Raw genomic sequence first — 15,768 nt, 5'->3', positions numbered from 1 at the left:
CACATCTGTAGCAATGAAATGCTTTGAAAGGCTGGTCATGGCTCACATCAACACCATCACCCCAGACACCCTGGACCCACTCCAATTCACATACCGCCCCAACAGATCCACAGATGACACAATCTCTATTGGACTCCACACTGCCTTTTCCCACCTGGACAAAAGGAACACCTATGTGAGAATGCTATTCATTGACTACAGCTCAGCGTTCAACACCATAGTGCCCTCCAAGCTCATCACTAAGCTAAGAACCCTGGAACCGAACACTGGATCCTGGATTTCCTGACGGGCCGTCCCAGTTGGTGAGTTTGCCAACGACACAACATTGGTAGGCCTGATCACAGACTACGATCAGACAGCCTATAGGGAGGAGGTCAGAGACTTAGCAGTGTGGTGCCAGAACAACAACCTCTCCCTCAACGTCAGTAAGACCAAGGAGCACCAAAGAGAGCATCTTGACTGGCTGCATCACTGCTTGCTATGGCAACTGCTTGGCATCCGACCGCAAGGCGCTGCAGAGGATAATGCGTACAGCCCAGTACATCACTGGGGCCAAGCTTCCTGCCATCCAGGACCTCTATAGCAGGCAGTGTCAGAGGAAGACCCTAAAAATGGTCAAAGTCTCAAACCACCCAAGTCATAGGCCGTTCTGTCTGCTACCGCACAGTAAGTGGTACCGATGCACCAAGTCTGGAACCAACAGAACCCTGAACAGCTTCTACTCCCAAGCCATAACACTGCTAACTAGTTAGTTAAATAGTTAACCAAATACCTACCTGGACCATCTGCATTGACCCTTTTGCACCAACTCTTTTGTCTCATCACATACGCTGCTGCTACTGTTAACTATCTGTTACTTTATTCCTAGTTATATGAACATATCTACGTTAATTACCTCGTACCCCTGCACATCGATTCAGTACTGGTACCTTGTGTATATAGCCAAGTTATTGTTACTCATTGTGTGTTTATTATTACGGGTTTTACTTTTCTATTATTTCTCTATTTTCTTTCTCTCTGTATTGTTGGGAAGGCCTGTAAGTAAGTACTTCACTGTTAGTCTACACCGGTTGTTTACTAAACATGTGACAAATAAAATGTGATGTGATACGACACACACACACACACACACACACACACACACACACACACAGTATATAAAAAGGAGGGCCATAAAAGGGGAGAAATGGATCTGGATGGAGATGAGCTGGTGGGAATGACATTTTAACTAGACAACCGTTAGAGGAAACGTATGTGTGCTGGACGAGATCGAGAAAGAGAGAGAGAGAGAGAGAGTGAGTGACGAAAAGGAGAGAGAACATTTGCGAGGTCAAGAGAGCCACTAGAGAGCAACGGAAAGAGGAAGAATGAGAGAAAACAAGAGAGAGAGAACAGTAAAGGAGAGCGAGAGCTCTGCCTCTGACCACATCACAAGAGCTCTGTCTCTGACCACTCTCTCCCAGACAGTGTATCCTATACATCACTAGAGCTCCGTCTCTGACCACTCTCTCCCAGACAGTGTATCCTATACATCACTAGAGCTCTGTCTCTGACCACTCTCTCCCAGACAGTGTATCCTATACATCACTAGAGCTCCGTCTCCGACCACTCTCTCCCAGACAGTGTATCCTATACATCACTAGAGCTCCGTCTCCGACCACTCTCTCCCAGACAGTGTATCCTATACATCACTAGAGCTCCGTCTCCGACCACTCTCTCCCAGACAGTGTATCCTATACATCACTAGAGCTCCGTCTCCGACCACTCTCTCCCAGACAGTGTATCCTATACATCACTAGAGCTCCGTCTCTGACCACTCTCTCCCAGACAGTGTATCCTATACATCACTAGAGCTCCGTCTCTGACCACTCTCTCCCAGACAGTGTATCCTATACATCACTAGAGCTCCGTCTCTGACCACTCTCTCCCAGACAGTGTATCCTATACATCACTAGAGCTCCGTCTCCGACCACTCTCTCCCAGACAGTGTATCCTATACATCACTAGAGCTCCGTCTCCGACCACTCTCTCCCAGACAGTGTATCCTATACATCACTAGAGCTCTGTCTCTGACCACTCTCTCCCAGACAGTGTATCCTATACATCACTAGAGCTCTGTCTCTGACCACTCTCTCCCAGACAGTGTATCCTATACATCACTAGAGCTCTGTCTCTGACCACTCTCTCCCAGACAGTGTATCCTATACATCACTAGAGCTCCGTCTCTGACCACTCTCTCCCAGACAGTGTATCCTATACATCACTAGAGCTCCGTCTCTGACCACTCTCTCCCAGACAGTGTATCCTATACATCACTAGAGCTCCGTCTCTGACCACTCTCTCCCAGACAGTGTATCCTATACATCACTAGAGCTCCGTCTCTGACCACTCTCTCCCAGACAGTGTATCCTATACATCACTAGAGCTCCGTCTCCGACCACTCTCTCCCAGACAGTGTATCCTATACATCACTAGAGCTCTGTCTCTGACCACTCTCTCCCAGACAGTGTATCCTATACATCACTAGAGCTCTGTCTCTGACCACTCTCTCCCAGACAGTGTATCCTATACATCACTAGAGCTCTGTCTCTGACCACTCTCTCCCAGACAGTGTATCCTATACATCACTAGAGCTCTGTCTCTGACCACTCTCTCCCAGACAGTGTATCCTATACATCCCTAGAGCTCCGTCTCTGACCACTCTCTCCCAGACAGTGTATCCTATACATCACTAGAGCTCTGTCTCTGACCACTCTCTCCCAGACAGTGTATCCTATACATCACTAGAGCTCCGTCTCTGACCACTCTCTCCCAGACAGTGTATCCTATACATCAATAGAGCTCTGCCTCTGACCACATCACTAGAGCTCCGTCTCTGACCACTCTCTCACAGACAGTGTATCCTATACATCACTAGAGCTCCGTCTCTGACCACTCTCTCCCAGACAGTGTATCCTATACATCACTAGAGCTCTGTCTCTGACCACTCTCTCCCAGACAGTGTATCCTATACATCACTAGAGCTCCGTCTCCGACCACTCTCTCCCAGACAGTGTATCCTATACATCACTAGAGCTCCGTCTCCGACCACTCTCTCCCAGACAGTGTATCCTATACATCACTAGAGCTCCGTCTCCGACCACTCTCTCCCAGACAGTGTATCCTATACATCACTAGAGCTCCGTCTCCGACCACTCTCTCCCAGACAGTGTATCCTATACATCACTAGAGCTCCGTCTCTGACCACTCTCTCCCAGACAGTGTATCCTATACATCACTAGAGCTCTGTCTCTGACCACTCTCTCCCAGACAGTGTATCCTATACATCACTAGAGCTCTGTCTCTGACCACTCTCTCCCAGACAGTGTATCCTATACATCACTAGAGCTCCGTCTCTGACCACTCTCTCCCAGACAGTGTATCCTATACATCACTAGAGCTCCGTCTCTGACCACTCTCTCCCAGACAGTGTATCCTATACATCACTAGAGCTCCGTCTCTGACCACTCTCTCCCAGACAGTGTATCCTATACATCACTAGAGCTCCGTCTCTGACCACTCTCTCCCAGACAGTGTATCCTATACATCACTAGAGCTCCGTCTCCGACCACTCTCTCCCAGACAGTGTATCCTATACATCACTAGAGCTCTGTCTCTGACCACTCTCTCCCAGACAGTGTATCCTATACATCACTAGAGCTCTGTCTCTGACCACTCTCTCCCAGACAGTGTATCCTATACATCACTAGAGCTCTGTCTCTGACCACTCTCTCCCAGACAGTGTATCCTATACATCACTAGAGCTCTGTCTCTGACCACTCTCTCCCAGACAGTGTATCCTATACATCCCTAGAGCTCCGTCTCTGACCACTCTCTCCCAGACAGTGTATCCTATACATCACTAGAGCTCTGTCTCTGACCACTCTCTCCCAGACAGTGTATCCTATACATCACTAGAGCTCCGTCTCTGACCACTCTCTCCCAGACAGTGTATCCTATACATCAATAGAGCTCTGCCTCTGACCACATCACTAGAGCTCTGTCTCTGACCACTCTCTCCCAGACAGTGTATCCTATACATCACTAGAGCTCCGTCTCTGACCACTCTCTCCCAGACAGTGTATCCTATACATCACTAGAGCTCCGTCTCTGACCACTCTCTCCCAGACAGTGTATCCTATACATCACTAGAGCTCCGTCTCCGACCACTCTCTCCCAGACAGTGTATCCTATACATCACTAGAGCTCCGTCTCCGACCACTCTCTCCCAGACAGTGTATCCTATACATCACTAGAGCTCCGTCTCCGACCACTCTCTCCCAGACAGTGTATCCTATACATCACTAGAGCTCCGTCTCTGACCACTCTCTCCCAGACAGTGTATCCTATACATCACTAGAGCTCTGTCTCTGACCACTCTCTCCCAGACAGTGTATCCTATTCATCACTAGAGCTCTGTCTCTGACCACTCTCTCCCAGACAGTGTATCCTATACATCACTAGAGCTCCGTCTCTGACCACTCTCTCCCAGACAGTGTATCCTATACATCACTAGAGCTCTGTCTCTGACCACTCTCTCCCAGACAGTGTATCCTATACATCACTAGAGCTCCGTCTCTGACCACTCTCTCCCAGACAGTGTATCCTATACATCACTAGAGCTCCGTCTCTGACCACTCTCTCACAGACAGTGTATCCTATACATCACTAGAGCTCCGTCTCTGACCACTCTCTCACAGACAGTGTATCCTATACATCACTAGAGCTCCGTCTCTGACCACTCTCTCCCAGACAGTGTATCCTATACATCACTAGAGCTCCGTCTCTGACCACTCTCTCCCAGACAGTGTATCCTATACATCACTAGAGCTCTGTCTCTGACCACTCTCTCCCAGACAGTGTATCCTATACATCACTAGAGCTCCGTCTCTGACCACTCTCTCCCAGACAGTGTATCCTATACATCACTAGAGCTCTGTCTCTGACCACTCTCTCCCAGACAGTGTATCCTATACATCACTAGAGCTCTGTCTCTGACCACTCTCTCTCCCAGACAGTGTATCCTATACATCACTAGAGCTCCGTCTCTGACCACTCTCTCCCAGACAGTGTATCCTATACATCACTAGAGCTCCGTCTCTGACCACTCTCTCCCAGACAGTGTATCCTATACATCACTAGAGCTCTGTCTCTGACCACTCTCTCCCAGACAGTGTATCCTATACATCACTAGAGCTCCGTCTCTGACCACTCTCTCCCAGACAGTGTATCCTATACATCACTAGAGCTCTGTCTCTGACCACTCTCTCCCAGACAGTGTATCCTATACATCACTAGAGCTCCGTCTCTGACCACTCTCTCCCAGACAGTGTATCCTATACATCACTAGAGCTCCGTCTCTGACCACTCTCTCCCAGACAGTGTATCCTATACATCCCTAGAGCTCTGCCTCTGACCACTCTCTCCCAGACAGTGTATCCTATACATCACTAGAGCTCCGTCTCTGACCACTCTCTCCAGACAGTGTATCCTATACATCACTAGAGCTCCGTCTCTGACCACTCTCTCCCAGACAGTGTATCCTATACATCACTAGAGCTCCGTCTCTGACCACTCTCTCCCAGACAGTGTATCCTATACATCACTAGAGCTCCGTCTCTGACCACTCTCTCCCAGACAGTGTATCCTATACATCACTAGAGCTCCGTCTCTGACCACTCTCTCCCAGACAGTGTATCCTATACATCACTAGAGCTCTGTCTCTGACCACTCTCTCCCAGACAGTGTATCCTATACATCACTAGAGCTCCGTCTCTGACCACTCTCTCCCAGACAGTGTATCCTATACATCACTAGCGCTCCACTCCTCTCCTCTGCTCGCCTCCTCATCAACAAGTCGTGAGTGATGAGAGGCGCCCATATTGTCCTGACATCCGCCCGCCGCGCACTCAATCACACATTATTACCGCATTCATATTCATTTATACTGACACAGATCCTTCCCCCGCTCAAATTAAACCAGAGAGAGAGTAAGAAAAACTGTGAGAGAGAGAAAGAGAGATGGAGAGAGAGAGAGATAGAGGAGATGGGGAGAGCTTGATGATGTAATACCAGTCCAGGCCACAGCTCATTGCATTCCAATTTACATGCAAATGGTTTAGCAGAGGAGAGAGCAGAGTGGAGGATTTATTTCAGGGGATGAGAGGACGGGGGTGGGGGCTGTTGGTGGGCAGAGGCTGGGAAACAACAGCAAGCTACTGGCCAGGGACACTGCCTTGGGCCATAACAATGAATCCCAGAGACACACACAGACAGAGAGACAGAGAGAGACACACACACACGTTTGAGCACACACACCAACACACACACACCAACACACACACACACACACACACACACACATATAGACACACAGAGATACATACACATGCACACTCACTTTAATGCATATACACACACGCAGTGACCCCCGCAAGTGCGCGCACAAAAACCACACACAAGTGGCATACCTATCAGAGGGTCGATTTCCACGGGCAGTTGGTACTGCTGGTCCTGCACAGAGGAGCCTTGATGACCTGCGAGAGAGAGAGAGAGACGAAAAGAGAGGTGTGGGAGGAAGGAATGAGTGGGATGCAGAAAGAAGGATGGGTTTAATATCAGTGATTTGGCCCTGTGGAGTACTTGGGCTTCTGTTCCATATGGGAGATACTAAAATGTAATTTGCCACACTCAAAGCCTATTGTCCCCCAGAGCGCTCTACCAAAGAGTTACATTTAGCTGTAAAACTGTTCTCTGTGGCTCCAAATGGATTCTGATAATACATAGTAATACATAAACAAGTTAATAAGAGAATATCGTGAATCCTTACACCTGAACATACCCTAAAAATATAGATTTGTACGATAAACAAGTTAAAATAACGCTAATATCATAATTCAAGATCTAACCACAAACAATATCACATGAAATCCACTCATCAAAACAAAATGCTCCAAATTCGATGAGATCTTCATTGTCTTTGAGTTTCCTAACGTCAGACTTCATCCCATATCCCCTTCCCTGTTATTCCACAGCAGGGTTGATGTTTAATAAATAAACCATGAGGAGTGAGGTCTTGATGCATCAAAGAGGAAGTGAAACCTAACGCTGGCAGAGTGCACGTGTCACATTTGATCCTGCCTTTTAGGAGGACCGCTCAACTGTCTCAGAAATCAGCGTCCTGTCCTGGGAAGATGAGAGACAAGACTATTGGCTGCTCTCGTTGAGATGCACAGAGAAATACTGACTGAAGGCCTTTGGATACGATACTGTGTGTTGATAAATGTGTAGTCCTCAACTGTGTCCTCCAAAACTCACCTATTCTGTGTACCTGTCTTTGACGTGCTACATGAAATCAGACATGATCAAAAATAGTACATCCTTGGTATCTCATATCCTACATATGAGTTGAATTTCAATGAATTGGTTAAATTTATATTTCAAGCCATAGGGCGGCGCACAATTGGCCCAGCGTCATCCGGGTTAGGGGAGGGTTTGGCCGGGGTAGGCCGACATTGTAAAATAAGAATTTGTTCTTAACTGACTTGCCTAGTTAAATAAAGCTTAAATAAAATAAAAATCCTTCTGACCTCTACAAGATAATCCTACTTTAGACTCCATTTCCTACAATCCCCCTCTTACCGGCCAGGCCGTGCCACTTGTTGACGGCGAAGAGGCGGTTGGCGGTGACGGTGATGATGGCGGGCGCGGCGAGGCCCGGCTGGGTGTTGGCGGCCACGTGGGCCACGGGAGAGTTGCTGGGGAACTTCAACACCATGATGACATCCTGCTGCATCTGCTCCGTGAACATCAACGGGCTCTGCAGGAGGACATACTGGTGGTGATGGACAGATCAACGGACGGATGGACGGAAGGAGGGAGAGGAGGAGGAGGAGTCCAATGGACGGATAGATCCAGAGACGAAGAGCAGGAGCGAACGAGGGATGGAGCAGCGGAGGAGAAGAGGGAACAGCAGGAGCGGCAGCAGCACGCAGAAAAGAGGGTGAAAGCGAGAGAGGGGGGGAAGGGAGGAGAGGGACAGAGAGAAAGTTAGCTGGGAAGCTAGCATGGAGTGGCAGCACTCAGAGGCCAAGCTATAGAAAGGGAAGGAGGCCAGTTGGAGAAAAGCTGAGGTACTAAAAGCAGAGTACCATTATTCACATGACAACATTGATTAGAAGTCAGGGCAAGAAAAACAGACAAGAAAACTATTTCTTAAAGACAAAGTTTGTGTCAATACTAAGGAAGAACCAACAAGTCTCAGCATTAAAACGGAAGACAAACAAAGAAATAGACAAAATGTAAGAGGAGAAAATGCCACAGGATTGGCATAGTGTGGGTGTATGTGTATAGTGTGTGTGTGAAATACCCTTGTAGGCCAAAACTCCTCTGTGGAACTCCCCTGTTAACATTGTTATAGTGCTCCCTCCCTAACACTCTATTGAAAGTGTCTGTAATGCCCATACAGGTAGAGGACTCATCTTTGTATCTGCGTTACATTATGGCGTCTGTGATTGGTTATAGCCATCTATATAGTTCTATCTCTATGGTAACGCCTCATCAAATGTGGCACCATCAATAACCTGTTAGTGAGGGCTGCTGGGTACTGGAGTCCTCCTCAAGTCTGACATTCTACACCATCTGTAATGAATCAAGAGTCTATTAGCAGTTACTTGTACTGAACCTCTAAATATAAGGACTAGTGTACATGCCAGATATCATTTATCTATCTTTTAACAATGAGTAAAGTCAACATTCTTCCTCAAAATTCTCAGACTTTGCTCAGGTCTCTTCAGGAAATAGCTATTAACATGACAATGGTCAGAAGTGAACTTGATACTTTTATCATTGGTAACAATCAGTCGCCACATAAACGGTCAAATAAAAATCCCATTTTGGATTTATCTTCATATAAGAATTGACATTTGTTCCTGCCAAGCTTTGTCAAGACACCGACACTCATGTTAAACCATGTGAGTTCACTTCTACAGATAAGAGTTGTTTTTACTGGCTTGGCTCACACACATTATTCATCGTGTGTCCCAAATGGAACCCTATTCCCTCTACATAGTGCACTCCTTCTGATCAGGGTTCTGGTCAATAAAAGTGCACTCCACATGAAATAGGGTGCCATTTGTTCAGACTCAGGAGTCATTTGCAGGATGCTTGTAGTGAGCTGGGGAACATAGTATACATGCTTTATGTCAGAGGCACACTGAGGTCATCTCTGTTGTTTTAACAGGCTATTAGAATACTCTGACAACGTCACTACTGACCACCAACATAGGGACATGCCAGGACCGGAGTCTGACACCACACTACACTCAGACAGGGGGACATGACAGGACCGGAGTCTGACACCACACTACACTCAGACAGGGGGACATGACAGGACCGGAGTCTGACACCACACTACACTCAGACAGGGGGACATGACAGGACCGGAGTCTGACACCACACTACACTCAGACAGGAGGACATGCCAGGACTGGAGTCAGACACCACACTACACTCAGACAGGGGGACATGACAGGACCGGAGTCTGACACCACACTACACTCAGACAGGGGGACATGACAGGACCGGAGTCTGACACCACACTACACTCAGACAGGGGGACATGACAAGACCGGAGTCTGACACCACACTACACTCAGACAGGTGGACATGACAGGACCGGAGTCTGACACCACACTACACTCAGACAGGTGGACATGACAGGACCGGAGTCTGACACCACACTACACTCAGACAGGGGGACATGCCAGGACCGGAGTCTGACACCACACTACACTCAGACAGGAGGACATGCCAGGACTGGAGTCTGACACCACACTACACTCAGACAGGGGGACATGCCAGGACCGGAGTCTGACACCACACTACACTCAGACAGGGGGACATGCCAGGACTGGAGTCAGACACCACACTACACTCAGACAGGGGGACATGCCAGGACCGGAGTCTGACACCACACTACACTCAGACAGGGGGACATGCCAGGACCGGAGTCTGACACCACACTACACTCAGACAGGGGGACATGCCAGGACCGGAGTCTGACACCACACTACACTCAGACAGGGGGACATGCCAGGACCGGAGTCTGACACCACACTACACTCAGACATGCCAGGACCGGAGTCTGACACCACACTACACTCAGACAGGAGGACATGCCAGGACCAGAGTCTGACACCACACTACACTCAGACAGGAGGACATGCCAGGACTGGAGTCTGACACCACACTACACTCAGACAGGAGGACATGCCAGGACTGGAGTCTGACACCACACTACACTCAGACAGGAGGACATGCCAGGACCGGAGTCTGACACCACACTACACTCAGACAGGAGGACATGCCAGGACCGGAGTCTGACACCACACTACACTCAGACAGGAGGACATGCCAGGACCGGAGTCTGACACCACACTACACTCAGACAGGAGGACATGCCAGGACCGGAGTCTGACACCACACTACACTCAGACAGGAGGACATGCCAGGACTGGAGTCTGACACCACACTACACTCAGACAGGAGGACATGCCAGGACTGGAGTCTGACACCACACTACACTCAGACAGGAGGACATGCCAGGACCAGAGTCTGACACCACACTACACTCAGACAGGGGGAGATACCAGGACTGGAGTCTGACACCACACTACACTCAGACAGGGGGACATGCCAGGACCGGAGTCTGACACCACACTACACTCAGACAGGAGGACATGCCAGGACCGGAGTCTGACACCACACTACACTCAGACAGGGGGAGATACCAGGACTGGAGTCTGACACCACACTACACTCAGACAGGGGGACATGCCAGGACCGGAGTCTGACACCACACTACACTCAGACAGGGGGAGATACCAGGACTGGAGTCTGACACCACACTACACTCAGACAGGGGGACATGCCAGGACCGGAGTCTGACACCACACTACACTCAGACAGGAGGACATGCCAGGACCGGAGTCTGACACCACACTACACTCAGACAGGGGGACATGCCAGGACCGGAGTCTGACACCACACTACACTCAGACAGGGGGACATGCCAGGACCGGAGTCTGACACCACACTACACTCAGACAGGGGGACATGCCAGGACCGGAGTCTGACACCACACTACACTCAGACAGGGGGACATGCCAGGACCGGAGTCTGACACCACACTACACTCAGACAGGGGGACATGCCAGGACCGGAGTCTGACACCACACTACACTCAGACAGGGGGACATGCCAGGACCGGAGTCTGACACCACACTACACTCAGACAGGGGGACATGACAGGACCGGAGTCTGACACCACACTACACTCAGACAGGGGGACATGACAGGACCGGAGTCTGACACCACACTACACTCAGACAGGGGGACATGACAGGACCGGAGTCTGACACCACACTACACTCAGACAGGGGGACATGCCAGGACCGGAGTCTGACACCACACTACACTCAGACAGGGGGACATGCCAGGACCGGAGTCTGACACCACACTACACTCAGACAGGGGGACATGCCAGGACTGGAGTCTGACACCACACTACACTCAGACAGGGGGACATGCCAGGACTGGAGTCTGACACCACACTACACTCAGACAGGAGGACATGCCAGGACCGGAGTCTGACACCACACTACACTCAGACAGGGGGAGGGATGGAAAACAAAGGTGGAGAAGGACACAGCAAAGAGAGATGTAAAGAGATTAATGGGGATGAGTCAGAGAGAGAAAGAGAGGGAGAGTGAGAGAGAGCGAGAGCGAGAGAGCGCGAGAGAGCGCGAGAGAGCGCGAGAGAGCGCGAGAGAGCGCGAGAGAGCGCGAGGGAAGAGAGAAAGAGAGAGGGAGAAAGAAAGAGAGAGGGACAAAGAGAAATTGCGAGTGCAAGGAAAAGAAAGCGAGCGAGAGAGAAAGAAATAAGAGAGAGAAGGAAAGAAGTCTCTCATCTGCTGCTGGTGTGAATGGAAAGAGAAAGGCACTGAACATCAGTCTACCTAGGACACGTCAAACCTGTCCAAACACACCAGGCCCACCTACCACCACCGGAGAGGCCAAACAATTACATGCAAGACACCTTTAACCACTTGACAGTATGGACTCATATGCCCTCCTGCTCCAGTACTGGGGTCGAGTTTCCAATGGATTTCCATACCTACGTGTGTGTGTGTGTGTTTGTGTACGTGTGTGTCTCACCACAGGGAATTGAGGCCCTGCTCAACCACTTAGCGTTTATTTGTCTAGGAAAGTGTCTCCCCATTTCTCCCCTCGTTATTCTACTGCTCCCTTCTCATCTCAGCAGCTCCTACTGTACTGCACCCTACTGTACTGCACCCTACTGTACTGTACTGCACCCTACTGTACTGTACTGCACCCTACTGTACTGCCCTCTACTGTACTCTAATGTACCTTAATGTACTGTACCATACCCTACTGTACCGTACTGTAATGTACCGCACCCTACCCTAATGTACTGTAACCTACTGTACTGCACCCTACTGTACCCTACTGTAATGTACCGTACCCTACCCTAATGTACTGTAACCTACTGTACTGTACCCTACTGTACTGTACCCTATTGCACACGACCCTACTGCACTGCACTGCACATGACCCTACTGTACTGCACTTGACCATCCTGTACTGCACACGACCCTGCTGTACTGCACACGACCCTCCTGTACTGCACACGACCCTCCTGTACTGCACACGACCCTCCTGTACTGCACACGACCCTCCTGTACTGCACACGACCCTCCTGTACTGCACACGACCCTCCTGTACTGCACACGACCCTGCTGTACTGCACCCCACTGTAAGAGTGGAAGAGTTAATACACTGTTACTAATAGTATACTGTACGCCAGGCCAGGATAGCCAACTTCTGATTTCATTAAGACATTAGAAGGGGAGGAAACAGAATCAACAGAACATCTTTTCTGGTACTGTCCATCGGTGGCTCGCTTTTGGAGTCAGGACCCTCGTAAGACATCACAGTGAGGGATGGATTGCAAAAGGAAATGATAAAATGGCATTATACTGGGAAAAATTGGTTAATCTTTTAGTTGGAGTTAAGATTTAATGGTGGATTGACCGCTGTGTGTGAAAATCCAGCACTTGCAGACAGAGGAAATAAGTAATATATTTAAAGTTAGTTCTATAGTTATGTGAGAGAAAATAGCTGTAAGTAGCAGTAGAAGTATTGTTTTCCGTTAAATGTACTCCAATCAGGGAGGGATGTCAGGGGGAAAAATATAAAGAAATAAAAAATCTAAATTAGGGGGATTAGAAATTACGCAAACAATGAATTTGATAGATTCTGGGTCCTATCTGCAATATTAAAACTGATCTACCCTCAAAAAGAGCAAACCTCACCCACCTGGCACGCCAGGCAGGCAAACGCTAAGTGTTTGAAAGAATTCAAGTAGTATTTGCACCCAGGTCTGGGGGAAACCCTCGACCTGTGGATGAATGTGGCATTATTTGGATTTGTGGTGAGGAGCTAATGGGGCGTTTGGTAAACAGGGGTGGCATATGGGCAGCGGTATTGTGCGTGTGTGTTTGTGCATATGTGTGCGTTTGTGCATATGTGTGTGTTTGTGCATATGTGTGTGTTTGTGCATATGTGTGCGTTTGTGCATATGTGTGTGTTTGTGCATATGTGTGTGTGCGCCAATGGTCTCCAGCTGTCAGCACCACAGGGCCACCCCGCTAATGGGGGCTCTGGGGGGCTTAAGTCGGCACGTCATCCACAGCCCCCCCCCCACATCACCCCCTCTTCCTGCCCCTTAAAAGCCTGTCACCTTTGGGCCATTGTTCCCAGCCGGTCCTCCTCCCTCTGGTTCTCCCCTGGTCCCCTCGTCTGTCTGTCTGTCTAAGGTGTAGAGTGGAAGTTTGGCTCAGGACCATGTTTCCACAGTGCTAATCCATTCACCCTCATCTGCCCCCCTACACCCAAAATCACACCTCACCCCTCTCTGAGGACGAGAGGAGATGGGTTTAAAACCAGAGCTTACGTTTCCCAGGGTTAGGATGGAGGGATGATGGGGGGGAGAGGAAAGACTATAGACGGGCTAGAGTGAGTCAAAGCAGAGACCGTCATTTAACATACTAGCAGTCAGAGACCGTCATTTAACATACTAGCAGTCAGAGACCGTCATTTAACATACTAGCAGTCAGAGACCGTCATTTAACATACTAGCAGTCAGAGACCGTCATTTAACATACTAGCAGTCAGAGACCGTCATTTAACATACTAGCAGTCAGAGACCGTCATTTAACATACTAGCAGTCAGAGACCGTCATTTAACATACTAGCAGTCAGAGACCGTCATTTAACATACTAGCAGTCAGAGACCGTCATTTAACATACTAGCAGTCAGAGACCGTCATTTAACATACTAGCAGTCAGAGACCGTCATTTAACATACTAGCAGTCAGAGACCGTCATTTAACATACTAGCAGTCAGAGACCGTCATTTAACATACTAGCAGTCAGAGACCGTCATTTAACATACTAGCAGTCAGAGACCGTCATTTAACATACTAGCAGTCAGAGACCGTCATTTAACATACTAGCAGTCAGAGACCGTCATTTAACATACTAGCAGTCAGAGACCGTCATTTAACATACTAGCAGTCAGAGACCGTCATTTAACATACTAGCAGTCAGAGACCGTCATTTAACATACTAGCAGTCAGAGACCGTCATTTAACATACTAGCAGTCAGAGACCGTCATTTAACATACTAGCAGTCAGAGACCGTCATTTAACATACTAGCAGTCAGAGACCGTCATTTAACATACTAGCAGTCAGAGACCGTCATTTAACATACTAGCAGTCAGAGACCGTCATTTAACATACTAGCAGTCAGAGACCGTCATTTAACATACTAGCAGTCAGAGACCGTCATTTAACATACTAGCAGTCAGAGACCGTCATTTAACATACTAGCAGTCAGAGACCGTCATTTAACATACTAGCAGTCAGAGACCGTCATTTAACATACTAGCAGTCAGAGACCGTCATTTAACATACTAGCAGTCAGAGACCGTCATTTAACATACTAGCAGTCAGAGACCGTCATTTAACATACTAGCAGTCAGAGACCGTCATTTAACATACTAGCAGTCAGAGACCGTCATTTAACATACTAGCAGTCAGAGACCGTCATTTAACATACTAGCAGTCAGAGACCGTCATTAAATACTAGCTAGACCATTAACATACTAGCAGTCAGAGACCGTCATTTAACATACTAGCAGTCAGAGACCGTCATTTAACATACTAGCAGTCAGAGACCGTCATTTAACATACTAGCAGTCAGAGACCGTCATTTAACATACCAGCAGTCAGAGACCGTCATTTAACATACTAGCAGTCAGAGACCGTCATTTAACATACTAGCAGTCAGAGACCGTCATTTAACATACTAGCAGTCAGAGACCGTCATTTAACATACTAGCAGTCAGAGACCGTCATTTAAACATACTAGCAGTCAGAGACCGTCATTTAACATACCAGCAGTCAGAGACCGTCATTTAACATACCAGCAGTCAGAGACCGTCATTTAACATACTAGCAGTCAGAGACCGTCATTTAACATACTAGCAGTCAGAGACCGTCATTTAACATACTAGCAGTCAGAGACAGTCATTTAACATACTAGCAGTCAGAGACAGTCATTTAACATACTAGCAGTCAGAGAC

The 15,768-nt window shown here is 48.5% G+C and overlaps 1 protein-coding gene across 1 annotated transcript in view; it reads right to left on the bottom strand.

The window, feature by feature from the left end:
* LOC115201998 (lipopolysaccharide-responsive and beige-like anchor protein) overlaps window positions 1–15,768 on the bottom strand; it is a 273,164-nt gene that overhangs the window by 25,441 nt on the left and 231,955 nt on the right. The window contains exons 44-45 of the mRNA XM_029765858.1: window positions 7,681–7,858; window positions 6,510–6,575 (exon numbers count right to left, since the gene is read on the bottom strand). Coding sequence (XP_029621718.1) covers window positions 6,510–6,575; window positions 7,681–7,858 — 244 coding nt within the window. The remainder of the gene's footprint in view (window positions 1–6,509; window positions 6,576–7,680; window positions 7,859–15,768) is intronic.

Source organism: Salmo trutta, chromosome 11 (assembly GCF_901001165.1).
Source record: "Salmo trutta chromosome 11, fSalTru1.1, whole genome shotgun sequence".
Lineage (NCBI taxonomy): Eukaryota > Metazoa > Chordata > Actinopteri > Salmoniformes > Salmonidae > Salmo > Salmo trutta.
Note: the sequence above shows the minus strand (reverse complement) of the source record. Positions and strands in the feature narration are given on the sequence as shown.